The following is a 22882-nucleotide window of genomic DNA, read 5'->3' as shown; positions in this document are numbered from 1 at the left end:
AATGTTAATAGTGTATAAGATGATATTGGTTAATCTATATATGCAAATTTATGTCTTATAATATGGTGTTTTACCTAGTTTAATTTGAATTGATTTGAATGGTATTTAAATATAAAGTTTAAAAAATCTATGTTAGATACTTATAAACATACATGAGTTAGATCGTTATATTGGCAGTTTTATCATGCTTTAGATATATTTAATCATGTTTTGGATTGGTTGAAAGATTGGATTTTAAGTTGCTTGTATTGCAAGGTTTGTAGGGTTGGTAAACTTGAATTATAAGGCTCATTTTGAGTTCACATGGCCTGGCACACGGACGTGTGATCAAACCGTATGAAACACACAGCTTACACACGGGCCTGTAGTTAGGCCGTGTGTCCCTTTCATCTTAAATATTGTAAACAGAATGCTCAGGTATGGCCACAAGGGCAGGGACACGAGCATGTCTCCCAACCATGTATGGTACACAGGCACAACACTTGGGCATGTGCCCTAGCCGTGTGAAAACTGCATTAGATTCGAATTGAAAATAACTTCATACGGGCTAAGCACACGGACGTGTGTCTTGGCTATGTGAAACTAATTTGTTCATGAGCAACAAGTCAGAGAGTTACATGGGTAAAGGGCACGGACGTGTCCTGGCCGTGTGAGTCACACGGAGTGACAACATGGGTATGTCTTAGGGACACACGGGCGTGTCTCCTAGAGCACACGGGTGTGTGGGTACTATTAATAAGATAAATTTTGAAAATTTTACGAAAAATTTTATAAGCTTCTGATCGGGTTTTGATTTTTTTCTATCATCTTCTTTAGGTATCGAAGGTCCATTAAAGGGTCAGTAAGACAAATTATTGAACTGTATAATGAATAATTTTATATAATTCGTGTTTTAAACTGTAGTGACTGGTAATGCTCCGTAATCCTGTTCCGATGCCAGAAAAGGGTTAGGTAGTGTCAGATAATACCTATAAAAATTTCCGTGTTTAACTTGTGATCAGAATTTTTTTCGTGTCGAAAGTTGTGGAAAAAGTCGTGACCATGACTCTAAATGGACTTGCTGAAAAATAAACAAATAAATCAGGGGAGTTTTGAAATGTTTAGAAACTAAATAATTAAATAAATTGGAAATTAAATTCGGATTTTGTAATCAAAGATAATAAGCCTTATTCCTAGACTCGGTAGATTCCGTATTAAAAATATATCCTTGAAAATTGTAACACCCCAAACCCGTGACCGTCACCGGATTTGACCACGTGGTGTTACCGGGCTTACTTCCCTTATTTCTCTCTTGGAAATATTTAATTTCTGTTCCAGGCAGGCTAGCTAACTGCGTCACTGTCACCTTAAAAATCATATCTCGAGTTCCAGAACTCGAAAATCAGTTCCATAAATTTTCCCTGAAACTAGACTCATAATCTCATCTAAAAAATTTTTTCTAGAATTTTTGGTCAATCCAATTAGTTCAGTTTATTAGTTAAAGTCTCCCCTGTTGCAGGGTTCAACTACACTGACCTTTGTGCACTACGACATGGATATCTTCCTGTAAAGGGCTCCAACGCTTATGCCGTTTATTTCTAGAGAAACTAGACTCACAAGGGAATCTGTACATATAGAACATGACTTCCAATTCTCTCTGGTTAATTTATAGTGAATTTTCAAAGTCGGAGTAGGGGATCCAGAAACCATTCTGGCCTTATTTCTCGAAAACCTGAATATCTCTTAAAATACAACTCATATGGTCGTTTCGTTTCATCCATATGAAAATAGATTCATCAAGGTTCAATTTCATAATTTATTCACTATTTAATTATACTTCTACTATTTTTAGTGATTTTTCCATCTCACCTCACTGCTGCTGGCAGCATCTGTTACTAAAGCAAACAATGACTATTTCATAATTCTTCCATGGCCAACTATTTCATCATACATAATACAACTATGGCCACCTTATCAAAATTAAGGTTTCTAAGGCTCGTAACTATAGGTTTTAGAATCACACTCAACCGACCACATAGGCCATTTTCGCATGGCTTAAAGTTTACAACCCAAAATTCAACAAAACAAAGTAGCCTATACATGCCAAATGTTCTCCTAGTTCAACTACGAAGACAATACCAAAAGATTTCCAGCCGGTGTGATGACTTCAACGACGGTTCCGAGCACATAAACGATACAAGTCCAAGAGACCTAAAATGGGTGACAAGAAAACACCGAGTGAGTTTATAACTCGATAAGTCATAAGCATTCAACAACCATCCATTAATAAAATTAGCGCAACATGAAACAATAAACGAGGCTAGGTACTCCATCCATATCGAAACTATACCATAATTCCTCGGACCTTTCGGTTCAATCTCATACCAAGTCCTACATCCACATTTCATATTCTATACAATAAGATATTTGAGGCATTTTCACACACCAACTCATTTTCACCACAATCATACAATTGCAATCATCACATAGATTTAAAGCTTACCAAGCTCAACCCCGAGCATGAACATATTGCCTATTCGTCATGAGCTCAAGGTACTTACCCGATCCGCTGTCCGGATTAACTCGATAATGTCGCACACTCAGTGCCAATTGTAATGCAAGAGCATATAGTGAATCCGCACACTTAGTGCTATATATATATTCAGCTCGCACACTTAGTGCTATATAATCAAACTCGCACACTTAGTCTTTGTACAATTTTAAACCCGCACACTTAGTGCCAATCTTGTCACAGTGTCCATTTATACCCGCACACTTAGTGCCGAGACCAATACCTTATGCATTTTGCTGCCTTTATACATTCAACAATGGCATCATTCCATGCACATACATTTCCATTTACACATCAACTCATTTAAACACAATTGCATATATTTTTATGATCATTTAAATCAACACCAAATATATGCTTAATGACTTACCTCGTGTTGGGTAAAATAGTTCCAAGTCGGCTACTCGATGACCTTCGTCTTTCCCTTGCTTGATTCTCCTTCTTTAACTCCTTGAGCTTAATCAATAAATCAACTAGTTTAACCATCTTGCTAAACATTCATAATTCAACAACACATGCATATGTATGCTTGTATATTCGGCAACCATTCTTACTAATCACCCATTTGGTCGATTATACACCTAACCGAATATGCACCAAAAACTTGATTCAACATCACCTACATACTCACTTTAAGGGCCGAATATATATATATATATATATATATACAATGTCAACTAACATCTTTTAATCACCTAATTTCATCTCATGAACATTTAATCAAATTTTCCCAATCTAGCATATATTTTCACATCCATTTGTAACATCATGTACAAACACATATACACATATATCAAAACACAAATTTTTACCTATCATGCAACAAGCATAAATCGCACTTATGAGCATGCCATGGCCAAATACATCCCACACCATCCCCTTTAAATCTTTGGTCATGGTTAAACAAAGAAAACTCCATGTCTTACTCAAAAATGCTAAAAGAAATTTCAAGAGTAGTCAATCCATCATTACATGCATCATCAACAAGCTTCACATTTAGCATGCAATGTCTTTAACACAATATCAACCTTGGCCAAATACCATTTCCATGGCATAACAAGGATTTGAACCATGGGCTAACATGAACATCAAGTTAGCAACTAAAACATGCATGAATCTCATGACACAACCTCAAACATACCTTAATCTTGACACAAGTATGACCAAATCTCCTTCTAGTTCTCTTCTAAACCAAGCATGAAGCAAAAAAAAATCCTTCCTTTTTCCCTTAGTATTTTCGGCCAAAAAATTGAGAATGGATGAACAAATTTTTCTCCTTTCTTTTTCCTCTACTCACGGCAACAAGGGGGGGCATCCATGCTCATTTTTTTTCATTTCTTTATTTTTCTACATAATCCACTAACTAAACATGTTGGAAACATGTTCCCTTGCCCATAATCTTGTCATGGCCGGCCACTCTTCCTTTTTTTTGGGTAAATTGACATGCAAAACCACTCTTTTGCATGCATGTACTATTAGGCCATTGTAAGATTAACCTATCACCTTTCAACAATGTTTCATATAAGTCCATTTTAATAAATTGACATAGAAATGATCAAATTAATGCATGAAACTTTCACATATGCATTTACTAACATCATAAACATAGAATATAACTTTTAATTACTTATAAGACTCGGTTTAGTGGTCCCGAAACCACTTTCCGACAAGGGTCAAATTAGGGATGTCACAACTCTCCCCCACTTAAGAAATTTTCGTCCCCGAAAATCTTACCGGTAAATAGGTTTGGGTATCGCTCTTTCATAGAGTCCTCGAGTTCCTAAGTGGCTTCTTGAATTCCGTGTTTATGCCACAACACCTTCACTAATGGGATTTTCTTATTGCGCAACTCTTTTACTTCACGCATCAGAATGCGAACCGGTTCCTCTTCATAGCTCAAATTAGGCTAAATCCCAATCTCAGACGGAGCGATTACGTGCGATGGATCAGACCTATATCGTCGAAGCATCGAGACATGGAAAACGTCGTGAATCTTTTCGAGTTCAGGGGGCAAAATCAAACGATATGCAACTGGACCGACTCGCTCGGATATCTCATATGGCCCAATGAACCTCGGGCTCAACTTGCCCTTACGGCCGAATCTGAGTATCTTTTTTCAAGGCGAAACCTTAAGAAACACTTTATCCCCCACCTGATGCTCGATGTCTTTACGTTTCAGATCCGCGTACGACTTCTGACGATCGGAGGCTATCTTCAGACTTTCACGGATTACTTTCACTTTCTGTTCAGCATCTTTAATCAAATCCACCCCGAAAATTTTGCTTTCACCGAGCTCTGTCCAACACAATGGTGTACGGCATTTACGCCTGTACAAGGCCTCGTAAGGTGCCATCTTAATACTTGATTGAAAACTATTGTTGTAAGCGAATTCAATCAAAGGCAAATACCGTTCCCATGAACCACTCGAACTCGAGGATGCAACATCTCAACATATCCTCAAGTATCTCGAATTATCCGCCGGATTGACCATCGGTTTGGGGGTGAAAGGCGGTCTTGAGATGCAACTTGGTACCCAAAGCTTCTTGCAACTTCTTCCAAAATCGCGAGGTAAATCTCGGATCTCTATCTGACACGATGGAAATAGGCACCCCGTGTAATCTCACAATCTGAGAAACGTACAATTCGGCTAGTTTGTCCAATGAAAAATCCGTACGTACGGGGACAAAGTGAGTCGACTTAGTCAATCTATCTACAACGACCCAAATCGCATCCTTCTTACTTGCTGACAATGGCAGTCCAGATACAAAGTCTATTGTGACTCGATCCCATTTCCACTCGGGTATCGTGATCGGCTGAAGTAATCTTGAAGGCACTTGATGTTCCGCTTTCACTTGTTGACATATTAAACATCTCGAAACAAAGTCGGAGATGTCTCGTTTTATACCATGCCACCAAAACTGACGTTTCAAATCGTTGTACATTTTCGTACTTCCCGGGTGAATTGACATTCGGCTACAATGGGCTTCGTTTAGAATCATCGAAATGAGTTCCGAATTCCTTGGAATACACAGACGACTTCTGAACCTCAAACAATCATCATCATCAATTTGAAACTCCGATTCCTTGTTCGGAACACACTCAGCCCGTTTTGCAACCAATTTATCATCAACTTTCTGAGCTTCACGAATTTGATGAATCAATGATGGTTTGCCTTTTAATTCAGCTACTAACACATTTTCGGGTAGAACAGACAAGTGTACATTCATCACTCGCAAAGCAAATAGTGATTTCTGGCTTAAGGCGTCCGCAACCATATTAGCCTTTCCCGGGTGATAATCAATGACAAGCTCATAATCTTTTAACAACTCGAGCCAACGTCTTTGTCGCAGATTCAAGTCTCGCTGAGTCATCAAATATTTGAGACTTTTGTGATCCGAAAATACATGGCACTTCTCACCAAACAAATAATGTCGCCATATTTTCAAAGCAAATACGATGGCGGCTAGTTCGAGATCATGGGTCGGATAATTTCTCTCATGTGGCTTCAATTGTCTCGACGCATAGGCCACAACTCGACCTTCTTGCATCAATACGCAACCCAACCCAAGTAGGGATGCGTCACTATAAATGACAAACTCCTTGCCTGATTCGGGTTGCACTAAAATTGGAGCTTTAGTCAAATAAGTTTTCAGTTGATCGAAACTTTACTGACATTTCTCCGTCCATTCGAACTTAACATCCTTTTGAAGTAGCTTCGTCATTGGTGTGGCTATCGTCGAGAAGCCTTTTACAAATCGTCGGTAATAACCGGCGAGCCCCAGGAAGCTCCGAACTTCAGTAATATTCTTGGAGGCTTCCAGTTAAGTATGGCAGAAATTTTGCTCGGGTCAACTCGAATACCCGATGCCGATACTACATGACCCAAAAAGCTAACTTCTCGTAACCAAAACTCACATTTACTGAACTTGGCATATAACTGCTTATTCCGTAAAATTTGCAACACTAATCTCAGGTGTTCAGCATGTTCGGTCTCATCTCTTGAATAGACCAAGATGTCATCAATGAACACAACTACGAACCGATCCAAATATGGTCTGAAGGTCTGATTCATCAAATCCATAAATACCGCAAGGGCATTAGTGAGCCCAAACGACATCACTAAGAACTCGTAGTGACCATATCTTGTTCTGAAGGCAGTTTTGGGTATGTCCGAATCTCGAATTCGCAACTGATAATAGACCGATCTCAAATCTATTTTTGAGAACACTGAGGCTCCCTTCAGTTGATCGAACAAGTCATCGATACGCGGTAACGGATATTTGTTCTTTATTTTCACTTTATTAAGCTGACGATAGTCAATGCACAACCTCATGGTTCCGTCCTTCTTTTTCACAAACAACACTGGTGCACCCCAAGGTGAAAAACTCGGGCGAGCAAAACCTCTATCCACCAACTCTTGCAACTGAGCTTTCAACTCCTTTAATTCAGTTGGTGCCATACGATACGGAGCTATCAAAATTGGAGTGGTACCAGGTACCAGTTCGATGCCAAACTCTACCTCCCGATCAGGTGGTAAACCCGGCAATTCTTCAGGAAAAACATCCGGGTATTCACAAACCACCGGCACAGATTCGGGTTTCTTTTCTAACTCCTTGTCATCAAGTACATACGCAAGGTATGCTTTGCACCCCTTTCTTACGTATTTCTGGGCCAACATTGCTATTATAAGAGTTGGTAACCCCTTTAAGTCCGTAGACTCAACTCGGAATATCTCGTTATTCGCGCACCTCAGATCAATAGTCTTGCTTTTGCAATTTACAATCGCATTGTGCATGGTCAACCAATCCAAACCAAGAATAACATCAAATTCATCGAACGGCAAAAGCATCAAGTCTGCCGGAAAACAGGAACCTCGAAATACTAGGGGACATTTCTTACACACTTTGTTGACAAGCACGTAATGACCCAAGGGATTTGACACCCGAATTACAAACTCAGTAGACTCAATAGGTAAAGTCTTACTGGATGCTAAGGTTTCGCATATATAAGAATGAGTAGAACCAGGGTCAATCAAAGCAATCACACTAGTATCAAAGAGAGTGAAAGGACCAGTGATAACGTCGGGGAAGGATGCCTCCTCTCGTGCGCGGATGGCATATGCTCTAGCAGGAGCACGGGTCTTGGATCGAACAACCATATCAGAGGCTCCTCTCTGATTACCACCCCTACCTCCAGAAATTCTCGGGGGCCTACTTCTAGCCGTCGTTCCACTAGGTCTTGCACCTTGCATCTTATTCTTCTCATCTAGCTCCGTGCAATCTCTAATGAAGTGGTCCTTGAACCGCATCCATAATGAGCCCTATTAACAGACTTACCCCAATATTCACCTAGGTGTCGTCTTCCACATTGGGGGCATTCAGTCTCTCTTGACGATTATTGCCCACACTAGCTACGAAGTAGCTCTGGAGTCCGTCAATGGTCGGGCTCGATGGAAATTCCCGATCGCCTCGACTTATTAGTGTCCTCCCGAACTTCTTTCTCTGCCGAGAACGGAGCTTTACTCACGATCTTTTACGATAATCTCTTGCTTCAAATTCAGCCTTCTTCTTCTCCTTTCCAAGTTTTTCCGCCTTGCAGGCTCGTTCGACTAGTGTCACGAACTCCTTTATCTCCAAAATTCCCACTAGTAACTTTAACTCTTCATTCAATCCTTCTTCAAATCTTTTGCACATAGCAACCTCATCAGCCACACACTCCGAGCATACCGACTAAGTCTTACGAACTCATGTTTGTATTGAGATACGGATCATACTGCCTTGCTTGAGTTCCAAGAATTCCTTACGCTTCGATCGATGAACCGTTGACTAATGTATTTCTTTGAAATTCGATTGAAAGAAATCCCAAGTAACTCGTTCATTTGGGACTATGGAAATTAAAGTCCTCCACCAATAGTAAGCTGAGTCTCGCAACAAGGATATAGCACACTTTAGACATTCATCGGGTGTGCATGACAGTTCATCTAACACTCGAATGGTGTTATCGAGCCAGAACTCGGCCTTTTCAGCATCATCAGGCGGATGACTGAGGCTCAACAGGCGGTGTCCCTTGCGCGGGAGCAGCCGCTACACTTTCAACGTCATCCGCCAAGGGTCTCTCTACCCCGGGTTCCATTTGCTAATCAAAACAAAAATTTCAACCATCAGAAGTCATCACATTATTAAGCACTAACAATTTGGCATGTATAGCTAGACACACACGCGCTATGGTAGTCCTAGAACCGACTAAACCATAGCTCTGATACCAATAAATGTAACACCCCAAACCCGTGACCGTCACCGGATTTGACCACGTGGTGTTACCGGCTTACTTCCTTATTTCTCTCTTGGAAATATTTAATTTCATTCCAGGCAGGCTAGCTAACTGCGTCACTGTCACCTTAAAAATCATATCTCGAGTTCCAGAACTCGAAAATCAGTTCCGTAAATTTTCCCTGAAACTAGACTCATAATCCCATCTAAAAAATTTTTTCTAGAATTTTTGGTCAATCCAATTAGTACAGTTTATTAGTTAAAGTCTCCCCTGTTGCAGGGTTCGACTACACTGACCTTTGTGCACTACGACATGGATATCTTCCTGTAAAGGGCTCCAACGCTTATTCAGTTTATTTCTAGAGAAACTAGACTCACAAGGGAATCTGTACATATAGAGCATGACTTCCAATTCTCTCTGGTTAATTTATAGTGAATTTTCAAAGTCGGAGCAGGGGATCCAGAAACCATTCTGGCCTTGTTTCTCGAAAACCTGAATATCTCTTAAAATACAACTCATATGGTCGTTTCGTTTCATCCATATGAAAATAGATTCATCAAGGTTCAATTTCATAATTTATTCACTATTTAATTATACTTCTACTATTTTTAGTGATTTTTCCATCTCACCTCACTGCTGCTGGCAGCATCTGTTACTAAAGCAAACAATGACTATTTCATAATTCTTCCATGGCCAACTATTTCATCATACATAATACAACTATGGCCACCTTATCAAAATTAAGGTTTCTAAGGCTCGTAACTATAGGTTTTAGAATCACACTCAACCGACCACATAGGCCATTTTCGCATGGCTTAAAGTTTACAACCCAAAATTCAACAAAACAAAGTAGCCTATACATGCCAAATGTTCTCCTAGTTCAACTACGAAGACAATACCAAAAGATTTCCAGCGGTGTGATGACTTCAACGACGGTTCCGAGAAACGCATAAACGATACAAGTCCAAGAGACCTAAAATGGGTGACAAGAAAACACCGAGTGAGTTTATAACTCAGTAAGTCATAAGCATTCAACAACCATCCATTAATAAAATTAGCGCAACATGAAACAATAAACGAGGCTAGGTACTCCATCCATATCGAAACTATACCATAATTCCTCGGACCTTTCGGTTCAATCTCATACCAAGTCCTACATCCACATTTCATATTCTATACAATAAGATATTTGAGGCATTTTCACACACCAACTCATTTTCACCACAATCATACAATTGCAATCATCACATAGATTTAAAGCTTACCAAGCTCAACCCCGAGCATGAACATATTGCCTATTCGTCATGAGCTCAAGGTACTTACCCGATCCGCTGTCCGGGATTAACTCGATAATGTCGCACACTCAGTGCCAATTGTAATGCAAGAGCATATAGTGAATCCGCACACTTAGTGCTATATATATATTCAGCTCGCACACTTAGTGCTATATAATCAAACTCGCACACTTAGTGCTGTACAATTTTAAACCCGCACACTTAGTGCCAATCTTGTCACAGTGTCCATTTATACCCGCACACTTAGTGCCGAGACCAATACCTTATGCATTTTGCTGCCTTTATACATTCAACAATGGCATCATTCCATGCACATACATTTCCATTTACACATCAACTCATTTAAACACAATTGCATATATTTTTATGATCATTTAAATCAACACCAAATATATGCTTAATGACTTACCTCGTGTTGGGTAAAATAGTTCCAAGTCGGCTACTCGATGACCTTCGTCTTTCCCTTGCTTGATTCTCCTTCTTTAACTCCTTGAGCTTAATCAATAAATCAACTAGTTTAACCATCTTGCTAAACATTCATAATTCAACAACACATGCATATGTATGCTTGTATATTCGGCAACCATTCTTACTAATCACCCATTTGGTCGATTATACACCTAACCGAATATGCACCAAAAACTTGATTCAACATCACCTACATACTCACTTTAAGGGCCGAATATATATATATATATATATATACACAATGTAAACTAACATCTTTTAATCACCTAATTTCATCTCATGAACATTTAATCAAAATTTCCCAATCCAGCATATATTTTCACATCCATTTGTAACATCATGTACAAACACATATACACATATATCAAAACACAAATTTTTACCTATCATGCAACAAGCATAAATCACACTTATGAGCATGCCATGGCCGAATACATCCCACACCATCCCCTTTAAATCTTTGGTCATGGTTAAACAAAGAAAACTCCATGTCTTACTCAAAAATGCTAAAAGAAATTTCAAGAGTAGTCAATCCATCATTACATGCATCATCAACAAGCTTCACATTTAGCATGCAATGGCTTTAACACAATATCAACCTTGGCCAAATACCATTTCCATGGCATAACAAGGATTTGAACCATGGGCTAACATGAACATCAAGTTAGCAACTAAAACATGCATGAATCTCATGACACAACCTCAAACATACCTTAATCTTGACACAAGTATGACCAAATCTCCTTCTAGTTCTCTTCTAAACCAAGCATGAAGCAAAAAAAAATCCTTCCTTTTTGCTTTAGTATTTTCAGCCAAAGAATTGAGAATGGATGAACAAATTTTTCTCCTTTCTTTTTCCTCTACTCACGGCAACAAGGGGGGGCATCCATGCTCATTTTTTTTTCATTTCTTTATTTTTTCTACATAATCCACTAACTAAACATGTTGGAAACATGTTCCCTTGCCCATAATCTTGTCATGGCCGGCCACTCTTCCTTTTTTTTGGGTAAATTGACATGCAAAACCACTCTTTTGCATGCCTGTACTATTAGGCCATTGTAAGATTAACCTATCACCTTTCAACAATGTTTCATATAAGTCCATTTTAATAAATTCACATAGAAATGATCAAATTAATGCATGAAACTTTCACACATGCATTTACTAACATCATAAACATAGAATATAACTTTTAATTACTTATAAGACTCGGTTTAGTGGTCCCGAAACCACTTTCCGACTAGGGTCAAATTAGGGATGTCACAAAAATTAATAAGTTGGTTATAGCAGTCAAGAACATCCTAACCACCAATTCTTCCTCCTATAGCTGGTCTAGGTACGACCTACAAACCAACCCTTACTGATTATCTAACCAAGATATACATGTTCCCGATTCAAGATTCCGACAGCCTTGCGCTCTGAAGAACCCAACTCAAATCAACGGCTTGAACCGCATGGGTCTTTTAAACCCAATCACTTCTTCCTTGATTTGTTCTCAAAGATTTGAATACAACACAGTCGACTCATTTCTCCAACTGTAAGTGCACTTTGACTTGAAATCGAGTTTAACTTTAAGGGATGAGTTGTCTACCCCAATACTTAGGAAAAAGATAAATACCGATTGGGAGGATTTTTAGTACGAATACGTATCTCACGATTCCTGATCGGAAAGAACACTGGCCTAAAGCTAAGATGAAATTTAGTGAAACATGAAATTTTTCATGCTTTACAGACTTTGAAAGGTGATTTTCTGATGATGGTGAAGAATGAGAAAGAAAGGTACTTGGAAGACAATTAGACCAATTTTTGTAAAAACAAGGAAATGTAAATGAAAGTATCAGAATGCTCACACCAAATTGAAAGAAAAAGAAAATAATTCTATTCAATTGCAAATTGAAGTTAGAATGTAGAATTAAGTGTGTCATTCCTAAGTATATTAAGGCCAGATTTATATACATGGAATTTACTAATTTTGGCCTTAACTACTTTAATGTAAAATCAAATAAAAAATAAATAGACAAAATAAAATAAGATTTTTTTTTTCTATTTTTGGCTTTTACAAGGTCAAAAAATCTGATGAGTCCTTGGCTTGGTCAAAAAATCTGATGAGTCCTTGGGTTTCTCTACATTTTTTAGTTAGCCCCATTTTATTGATTGTGTTTCGATTTGGTCATTTTATGCTCGTTTTTGTCTCTTAGCATCCCAATTGCATTCTTGACAAGATTAAAACATAAAAACACTAATTTAGCAGGGATCAATTCAGAAATGAACCAAATTAAACACAAAATGTCATGCAAATTAACATGTTATCAAATCCCCCCACTTAGCTCATGCTTGTCCTTAAGCACATTGTTCCTTCAAACATTAGAAATTATTCTACAATTTATTAAAGATCGAGCCCCTTTTTTGCTTCCATAATCAATGCAAACAACATAGACAATAGATAAATAAATGCTAAGAATATATAGTTTGATCGACAAGTGTCATAAAACTGAAATATGTGAAATAAATCATTTCACTAAATTTAGTTTTAATCCAATAATTTGAAAGGTGTAATAGCCCAAATTTGACCGGGCTCAAATAAAACAAAAGAAAATAAATAAATAAATAAATAAATAAATATTTATTAAACAGTCAGTTAAAAAGTCCAGGTTACAAAGCCCAAACATTGGGGCCCAATGTCTAAACATAATAGACCGACCCAAACCCCACATCGGGCCCAAATTTTAATACCCGTTACACAATAGACCCCTAAAAACACTTGATTTATCTACCAGGCTAACCCAAATCTAAAAGCACCCAAAAGGCCAAAATGACTTAAGGGAAACAGGAAACCATAGGGTTTCCTGAAGACTGCAGCGCCGCAGCATCTTCTGGAAGCCTCGGGGAGCATCTGTTCAACTCCTTAAATCGAGGCCATCAATGCACTGTTGACACGCCATTAATGCGCTGTCCAGAAGCTTGTCTCTCTCACGACCGTCCAACTCCTGAATCAAGGCCCGATCGACTCTGTTCCAGCAACCTTTTCACTGCCGAGATCATTGCCCCCGTAGCAGTCCTAGCCTTGGATTGTGCCACCATCGGCGCTTCAGCATTCATCACGCCAGCAGCCCTTGAATCACCGAGATCCTCGCGGTCACCTGCAGGAAAAGGAAAGAAATCAAAGCAAAATTGCAGCAAATAGATTAGAACAGGGTTTGGAAAGAAATCTTTCGATTTCTTTCCAAAATAGGCAGTAGATTAAGGCTATAAAGCCTTTTCTCAAATCTGTAAAGAAGGAGGAGGATACCCACAATACACAGAGAAAAAATAGAGAATTACACCTAAGAAGGTAGAAGCACACACAAAAAAACTTATACACGCATAGAGAAAAAAAACACCAGAGAGATATACAAAAAATACTGTACATAGAATATTTTTGCAATAATACACCAGAGATTTTTACAGGAAACAGAGGTGATATATCTTTGCCTTTTTTTTTCTTCTAAATAACATGCAAACATTATTAAAATAGACCAGGATAGAGTTTACCGTTGAAATCTCTTCGTGAAGTCGAAACGTTTTAAATTCTGGCTGTCGTAATGTCGGCGTTGACGGTGGCGGTGGGGGCGCGGCGTGCGAACCCCTGGACAGATGTCTGGTGACACTCCGAGAATCCCTCCCCAACTCTCTTTCAAAGAGTTTCTTCCCTTTTTTTTTAAAAAAAAAAAATTCAGAAATGATTTTTAAACTTAAAATTTGGCTTATATAGCCTAAACGGAACAGTGCCGTTTTGGTTTAATTCAATAAGCACAAAGCGACATCGTTTTTAGACAGGATCCGCGTGTTGACCCAATTACTTGGGGAGGATCCGCGTGTTTTTGAAGATTGGGTTCATTACTCAATTGGTCCTCCCACATTTTTTGATATTTATAATTTCATTTTACTTATTTTTTAAATTTATCTCTAATGTTTTAATTTTGTTTCAATTTAGTCCTCACAGTCATTTTAAAACAGTATTTGGGAAACGGTGTCGTTTTGGGATTAGGGCTAAATTGCCCCATGAGTCCTCTGAATTTAACGCGCATTTCAATCGGGCCCAGAATTTTTATTATTTTGCAAATTAACCCCCTGATTTCTTAATTAGATTTAATTTTAATCCTTTTATTTTATATTATTATTATTATTATTATTTTAAAATATTAGTTATATAAAATAGTATATATTATTCATTAGATTATTATTATACATTTTTAAAATTTTTATTATATATTTTGTTATATATATATTTATTCTGTTTTTTTTATATGTTATATATTATATACTATTTATGTTACTATATTTTTATATGTAGAATACTTACTACATTATTATTATTATTTTATATATTATCACATTTGTTTTGTATATATATTTATAAGTCTAATTGTATATCATGCATCGTTTTTTATTAATTATTACTTTGTATGTTCGTATATTTTGCTTATTCATCTTCAATATATGCTATGTATATCTTAATATGTATGTTGTTATGTAACTAATATTTGCTATATTTATGTATGTATCTAGTATAGGACCTTTATATTATTGCTATCATATTATTTAAATGTATGTTTTAGCTACCTATTATTGTAATATGCTATCTTACATGTTATGATGTATATATATGGTTCTTCATGTGTTAATTAAAAATAAGATTCAAAAGTTTTCAAAAATGAAAAGGCAATGCTTGGTATTTGGAAACTTCGAGAAAGGTAGTGCCCTAACTTACTGGGTTACGACTTTTCGCATTGAGTTCGAATAGTCAAGCACCCTTCTAAGTTTTTAAGGCTTTCAAAATACGAGCAACTGTCCTGGAATTTCAAAGCGTTGTGTCCTAACTTACTGGATATGGCGTTTTGTCGTTTTGAGATAGGGATTTTCAAAAAGGGCTAGCTTAGCTTCGAATGTCTTTAAAATATTGCTTCCTAACTTGTTGGAGGTAATATTTTTTGATACAAGTGAACCCTAATTTTCAAAATTAAAATATCAAAAAGAGGATTGTATCTTAAAACTTTCAAATTTCCGACATTAAAGACGTTTAAGTAATCAATTAGGTACCAATTTTTGAGCGTTACGAGGGTGTTAACCCTTCCTCGTACGTAACCGACCCCCGAACCTATTTTCTTGATTTTGTAGACCAAAACTAATGATTTTAAACAAAATAATTTATTGGTGATCCAATCACACCTAAAAAGGTTGGTGGGGACTTTCGTTTTCGTTTTTCTTAAAGTCGATTCCCATTTTCCAAAACCTGATTTAAAAATGGTCTCGACAGCTTGGCGACTCCACTAGGGACGAATAAGAGAGTCAAGCCGTATAATTGATTACCTTTTGTCTTAATGTCAAAAATTTGAAAAATTTTAAATTCAATCCTCTTTGCATTACATGTGTTTATATTATTACATATGTTGCCATATTCTGATACGCATTGCATTTGCATGACCGTTGTGGTCACGCCCTTAAGTGGGAGTGAGGAACTACTCCTTCGTGAGGTTTTCGCCTCCGTGCAGGATAGTGGATCACTTTCGAGATACATCCATACCTATGGTTTCGTGAAATTTTCATCTCCGTGTAGGCATAGGGAAATGTATTCCCCTGAACTGAACTCGATTCAAATGAGCCTATAATGGGTGAGGATCGAGGAATCTGCTGGTTCAGGTACCTTAAACTTTAGAACTAAAACCTCATATAGAAAAACCGTAAGAGCTCAATTTGGATAGTGGTACTCTAGATTATTACCCTTATAAGTTATTTATCATATGATACTGACAATTTGTTTTTTTTTTGTTTTGTTGCATGTCATATTACATCTAAAAGGTATCGATTCACGGTCAGTTTCTAAGTTACAAAGTTTTATTATAGAGAACGGACTTCTTGATAGAGTGGAGGGCAATGCTAACGTCCATAGATGGCTGAGCAAACTCAGCTAGGAAAAGAGGATAGCATAACTATGGGATATATGTCGGAACTGTCAGACTACACTCGCATCAGTGTCACACAGAATAACCTGCAAGAGTTTAAGGCGATTTGGGATCAGTGGGGCAATGAGACCAAGCAATCATTCTACGGTAAGTACGGAGATTTTACCTATTTGTTTGATATTCAGGTTGATGAGAACTTGTTTTGAGCTCTCGCTCAGTTTTGGAACGCAGCATACAGTTGTTTTACCTTTGGGGAGGTAGATTTAGTGCCTACTGTAGAGGAGTACACAACCTTACTTCGGTGTCCTAGATTTCAGTGTGATAGGATTTATTCTCGAGCCCAACCTTTAGTAAGAAGCTGATGGCCATTATGGGGATGAGTGAGCAATAAATCATGGCTAGAATTAAGGAAAAGGGTGAGAGTAAGTGCATTCCGTGGGGAGCTTTGAAAGATCTGATCTAGACACATCTAGACGAGGCGAAGAGGGTGGACATTTTTGCCTTAAGCTTATACGGATTGATGGTTTTCCCCAGGGCCTTGGGATATGTGGATGAGGCGACCACGGATCTCTTCTATCGACTTAGTAAATGGGTCACTTCTATTCCTGCAATTTTGGCGGAGACATTCAGGTCCTTGAATGCATGTAGGAGGGCCAGTGCGGGCAGGTTTGTGGGTTGTGCTCAGTTACTTTTAGCTTGGTTCTACAGTCACTTCCAATTGATAGATATGATGGTTTTTCAGGTCTTCTTTGAGGATTACTCCCCATTGAAGGACATAGCAGCTTCAACTAGGAAAAGTTGATGTTCCTGAAAAAAATTGGATAGCGCTACTTCAGAATCTGCAGTCAAAGGACATAGAGTGGAGGGCTCCATGGATGATTCCCAGTGAGATTCTTTACCGATGCGGTAGTTTTGATTGGGTCCCTCTGTTAGGAATTTGGGGTGCCATTGGTTATGCCCCTTTGCTTGTGCTGAGGCAACATGGATTGAGACAGTTCATACCAGTAACTTACGGTTTGGTTCAGAGTGAGTTCATATATAGAGAAGCTGACTACAAGAGGAAGGCCAGTGAGATCTCTAGTGCTTGGAACAAGACTTGTCGATTAAAAGGAATAGTTATTAGCTCTGCTACAACTCCGGAGTACATTGAGTGGAGAGGTAGAAGGATTAATGATAACATCCCTAAGCCAAGAGTGGAAGGAGCTCGACCGATAGAGGAATATTTACAATCGATGCCCTCGGAGTTAGAAATTATGAAGTAAGAGTTCGAGAGAAAGAACTTGGAGCTCGAGAAGAGGATAACAAAGCTCGAAGAAGAAAAGATGTACTTGAGCCTAGACGTCGACGTTCAAAAGATAGAGGTCGAGAGAGAGAGGAAAGAAAAAAGGAAGATCGAGGAGGACCGAGACGATTTAAAGGAGCACTACAAAAGGGCACAAGTAGCTTTGAAGAGAGTAGGACCAGGAAGGTTTTCAGATTAGGGGCAGAAAGAGGTCCAAGAGGAAAAAGCTAAAGTCAACTATTGGGAGAAGAAGTTCCAAGAGATGCAATCATGGAATTTGACCTTAGAAAAAGAAAATCAAGGTTTAAAGACTAAAGAAACTGAGCTCGGGCGATCCCTTCATCTGCATCGAAGTCGTGATTCTACGGTTGAGGTAAAGAAATTAAAAGGCAAAGTTGAGGAGTTGGAATCAACATTGTAGGATAGTAAACTCCTAATTGAGCAGCTTGGGGTACGAGAAGATCATTTGAAGGGAGAGCTTCATCAGTCTAGAGGACAGGTCAGAGAAAGGGATCACGTCATTGGAGAAGCTGTAGCCCAGGTTCAAGAGGTCGCTGAACACGTGCAAGACTTGGCAATACGATCTGATGTATTGAGTTTGATGTATGAGTCATCGTCGAATATAGGACGAGAGTTAGCCCTTTTATTAGATAGGGTTAAAACTTTGGGCATTAAGGCGAAAGTGTATTTGTAATCCTCTTATATGTAAAGATATTCTTTTTCTAAATAAAGTTTTCTAAATGAGATTGAATCAGAATCGATGTCCTTTTTGCATTCATGCATTTGCATCTCTTAGCATTTCATTGCATCATTTGAATTCAAAGTTATAGAAAGATCCTAATTACTTAAAATTACCAGAGAAATAGAAAAGAAAATCTGGAAACCACGCATCAGTACGGAACTCATGCAAAATCTAGGAATATGGATCAAAGGTTTGAACAGCTACAAAAGGACATGCAGGACCAATTGCAAAAGCAATTGGCCAAGATGCAAAACGACATGAGGGAGCAAATGCTATAGGCTTAGAGGAATATGATGACTGAGATGGCTCAGTTGCTGACAGCCACTGATAAGGGAAAAGCCCCTATGGCAATCACTGGTGAGGAGGAAGAGGATCATCCTTCAAGCTTTACTCTACCCCATGGGCCTATACAAACCGAGGCACCTCCTAAAAGACCATCTGTCAATATAAGGCCTCAACATGGGCCGGTTAATACTGGGATCCATATGAATTACTCAACTGGTTCGGGATTCAATTTGGGTGATAACCCTACCAATCCTCTCATTCCTGACTTGGATATAGCTGAGAAAGAAGATTTGAGAGCCGAAGCTGCAAAACAGTTGGAGGAACGGATGGTTGGAGGAGAAATTTAAAGCTTTAGAGAGTGCTGATGGGCATCATGGAGTTGATGCCAAAGATCTAAGCTTGGTCCCAGACTTGGTGCTTCCTCACAAATTCAAAATGCCGGAGTTCGAGAAGTACAATGGTATTACTTGCCCAGAGGCCCATATCACGATGTTTTGTAGAAAGATGACCGGGTACGTAAACAATGATCAGCTGTTGATCCATTGTTTCCAAGACAGTTTAGTGGGAGCAGGAGCCAGGTGGTACAATCAGTTGAGCCGAGCTAGAATAAATTCATGGAGGGATCTTGCGCAAGCCTTCATGCAGCAGTACAATCATGTGACTGACGTGACTCCTGATAGGATCACTCTGCAAAACATGGAGAAGAAGCCTAATGAGAATTTTAGGCAATATACGCAGAGGTGGAGAGAGGTGGTATTGCAGGTTCAACAACCACTGCTGGAGAAGGGGACCACCATGTTATTCATCAACACTCTGAAAGCTCCATTCATTACTCACATGATTGGAAGCACTACCAAAAGTTTTGCGGACATAGTCATGGCGGGAGAGATGATTGAGAATGCCATAAGAGGTGGAAAAATTGAAGGGGAAGCGGCCAAAAGATCGGCCCCAAGAAGAAAAGATAACGAGGTGAACAACACAAGTAGCTTCAACTCGAAGGCAGTCACAGTTGGTCAACCCAAAGCAGGCACGGTTAGGCAACAAAGTTCTCAAGGACAAGAATCTGGTACAAGGCACGAGAGGATGCAATTCACACCTATCCCTGTGACGTATCGTGAGCTTTATCAAAGCTTATACGATGCACATGCTATTGCTTCTTTCCACTTGAAACCATTATAGCCTCCATATCCTAAATGGTATGATGCAAACGCCAGATGCAAATACCACGCTGGAATATCGGGGCACTCAATTGAAAATTGTATCGGATTCAAGAAGGCCGTGGAGAGATTGATCAAGATGGGGGTTGTGAAATTTGATAGTACCCCAAATACTGAAAACCCTTTGCAAAATCATGACGATCAAGGAGTGAATGCCATTGGCAAAGCTAGTAAGAGAAGGATGAAGGAAAATGTTGCTGATGTGAGAATGCCTATGAAAGTGATTTGGGAGGAGATGATGAAGAGAGGGATGATAACCTCTAGGAGAGAAAGAGAAAAAAAGGGAAACTACTGTGAGTTTCATGGAGAAGAGGGTCATGAGACCCAAAATTGTGACGAATTCAGAGCCTTGGTGCAAGGCTTTATAGATAATAAAGAGCTACAAATTTTTGAAGGTAGCTCTTATAAAAGAGAAGTAAGTGTGCTAGAAGATGAACAAAAAGGAACCAGCTGGCTAAGGATTATTATCTCCCTGCCAGGGAATAACGAAGTGGGGACACCAGCAGTGCCCAAAGTCATTATCCATAAGCCTACTCCTTTCCCTTACAAAGATAGCAAGAGAGTACCATGGAGTTATGACTGTAGTGTAACAATGCCGGAGGAAGAAAATATAGCTAGCGCATCTAAAAACGTGCAAGTTGAAGGTTCCCACACGCGGAGTGGGAAGCGTTATGATACGGGGGCGTCAGAGTGGAGCCCACAAAAACAAAAGGTGTCGAGGTTGAGAAGGAGAAAGAGACCGAAGTACCCATCAATGAGCCGGTGAAGGAGGAGGAGGCTAAGGAATTCCTAAAGTTCCTTAAACATAGCAAGTACAGCATAGTTGAGCAGTTGTGTAAGCAGTTGGCTCGTATATCAGTATTGGCTCTACTTCTAAGTTCTAAGGTACATTGGGATGCATTGATGAAGGTGCTTAACAAAACATATGTCACCCATGACATATCCGTTAATAAGCTGGACCGATTGGTGAACAACATTAGCGCAAATAATTTCATCTACTTTAATGATGATGAAATCCCACCGAGGGGCAAAGGGTCAACTAAGCCCTTGCACATTACCACTCGATGCAAGGGGTACACACTCCTAAGCATGCTTGTTGATAATGGATCTACTTTGAATGTTCTACCGTTGTCTACATTAAACAGATTACCCATTGACGATTCTCATATGAAGACATGCCAAAATGTGGTAAGAGCCTTCGACGGTACAGAAAGGAAGGTGATGGGAAGAATTGACATTCCCTTGGAAATTGGGCCGAACATGTATGAAGTAGACTTATTGGTAATGGATATCAAGCCTTCCTACAATTGCTTATTAGGCAAGCCATGGATACACTCAGAGGGATCAGTACCCTCATCGTTGCACCAGAAATTGAAATTAGTAACCGATGGACGGTTAATAACCATCAATGCGGAGGAGGACATTATAGCCGTAGTCACTAGCAAGGCCCTTTATGTCGAGACGAATGAAGAGTCTATTGAGTGCTCCTTCCGCTCTTTAGAATTTGTGAATACGACTTTCATTTCGAAAGGGAGCGAGCTACCAGTGCCAAGAATAGCAAGAGCTACGAGGATGGCTCTACAAATGATGGCGGGAAAGGGAGCCTTACCAAGAAAAGGGTTAGGAAAATACCTACAAGAAGGGACTCAAATCCCAGAACTTAAAGAGAAGATAGATCACTTTGGTCTGGGCTTCAAACCGAACTATAAGTAAAGAAGGAAGGAAGTTAAGAAGCGCCAAGAGGGAAGAAGGGCGCCCCTTAACAGAAGAGAAGTGAAGTGGGAGCCGATGACATTCCCTCCAATATCCCAAACCTTCATATCAAAAGGGTTACTCATAGATGGAAGTCATCAAGTTAATGCTATACAAGATGAAGGATCAAAGCAAGGAAACCTTGAGGGCATTTGCCCTTACGAACCAGAAAGCTCTCTGAACAATTGGACTGCGGAGGAACTTCCTGTAGTCTTTAGGAATTTTTCAGAGTAATTCTCGAAACATTCTTGTCACTCTAGAGCCTAGGAGTAATAGGATTACATTTGTGAAATAGGCTTATGATCATTTGTTATTTTTAATAAAACATAACTTTATCAATTTGAACGAGTATTGTTTCATTTTTTATCAACCAATATTCCGATAAACTTTTGCAATTTTTATTTTTTCATTCATAGTACATAAATAATCATTCTTAAATCCATTCATTCTTTGTATATTCTTTATACTTCACAGATCCCTAGATATCAATGACATGAGCAATGATAGGTCAAATCCTGATTTCTCTCATGAGCAAGACATGTGTTTAGAGGAATCTCAGGATTTTGAAGATGTCCAGGATTGTGATGTGTCTTTGGATCTTTTGAGGATGGTAAAACAGGAGGAAAAACAAATCATGCCTCATGAGAAAGAGGCAATAGAGAATGTAGCCCTAGAGGAGGGGAAAGAGGTGAAAATTGGGACACTTATTGCCGTGCATACAAGGCAAGGTCTGGTTGAGTTGCTTCAAGAATTCAATGATATCTTTGCATGGTCATATCAGGATATGCCAGGGTTGAGTACAGATATTTTAATGCATCGTGTTCCAATAAGACAGGATTGCAGGCCAGTCCAACAAAAGTTGCGAAGAATGGGGCCATATATTATACTGAAAATAAAGGACGAGGTTAAGAAGCAGTTCAGTGCAGGATTCTTACAAGAGGTCAAGTACTCTGAATGGGTAGCTAATATTGTACCAGTCCATAAGAAGGATGGGAAAGTATGAATGTGCATTGATTACAGAGATCTAAACAAAGCTAGCCCGAAGGATAATTTTCCTTTGCCACACATTGACACTTTG

The 22882-nt window shown here is 38.9% G+C and overlaps 1 protein-coding gene across 1 annotated transcript; it reads left to right on the top strand.

The window, feature by feature from the left end:
* The first annotated feature begins 19270 nt into the window (after nucleotides 1-19270).
* On the top strand, nucleotides 19271-20818 carry LOC128283913 (uncharacterized). Its single transcript, XM_053021326.1, has 2 exons — nucleotides 19271-19939; nucleotides 20015-20818. The coding sequence occupies exons 1-2, from the start codon at nucleotides 19271-19273 to the stop codon at nucleotides 20816-20818; spliced, it is 1473 nt and encodes a 490-aa protein (XP_052877286.1).
* The last annotated feature ends 2064 nt before the right edge of the window (nucleotides 20819-22882 follow it).

Source organism: Gossypium arboreum, chromosome 11 (assembly GCF_025698485.1).
Source record: "Gossypium arboreum isolate Shixiya-1 chromosome 11, ASM2569848v2, whole genome shotgun sequence".
NCBI lineage: Eukaryota > Viridiplantae > Streptophyta > Magnoliopsida > Malvales > Malvaceae > Gossypium > Gossypium arboreum.
This window is presented reverse-complemented; position numbering and strand designations above follow the sequence as displayed.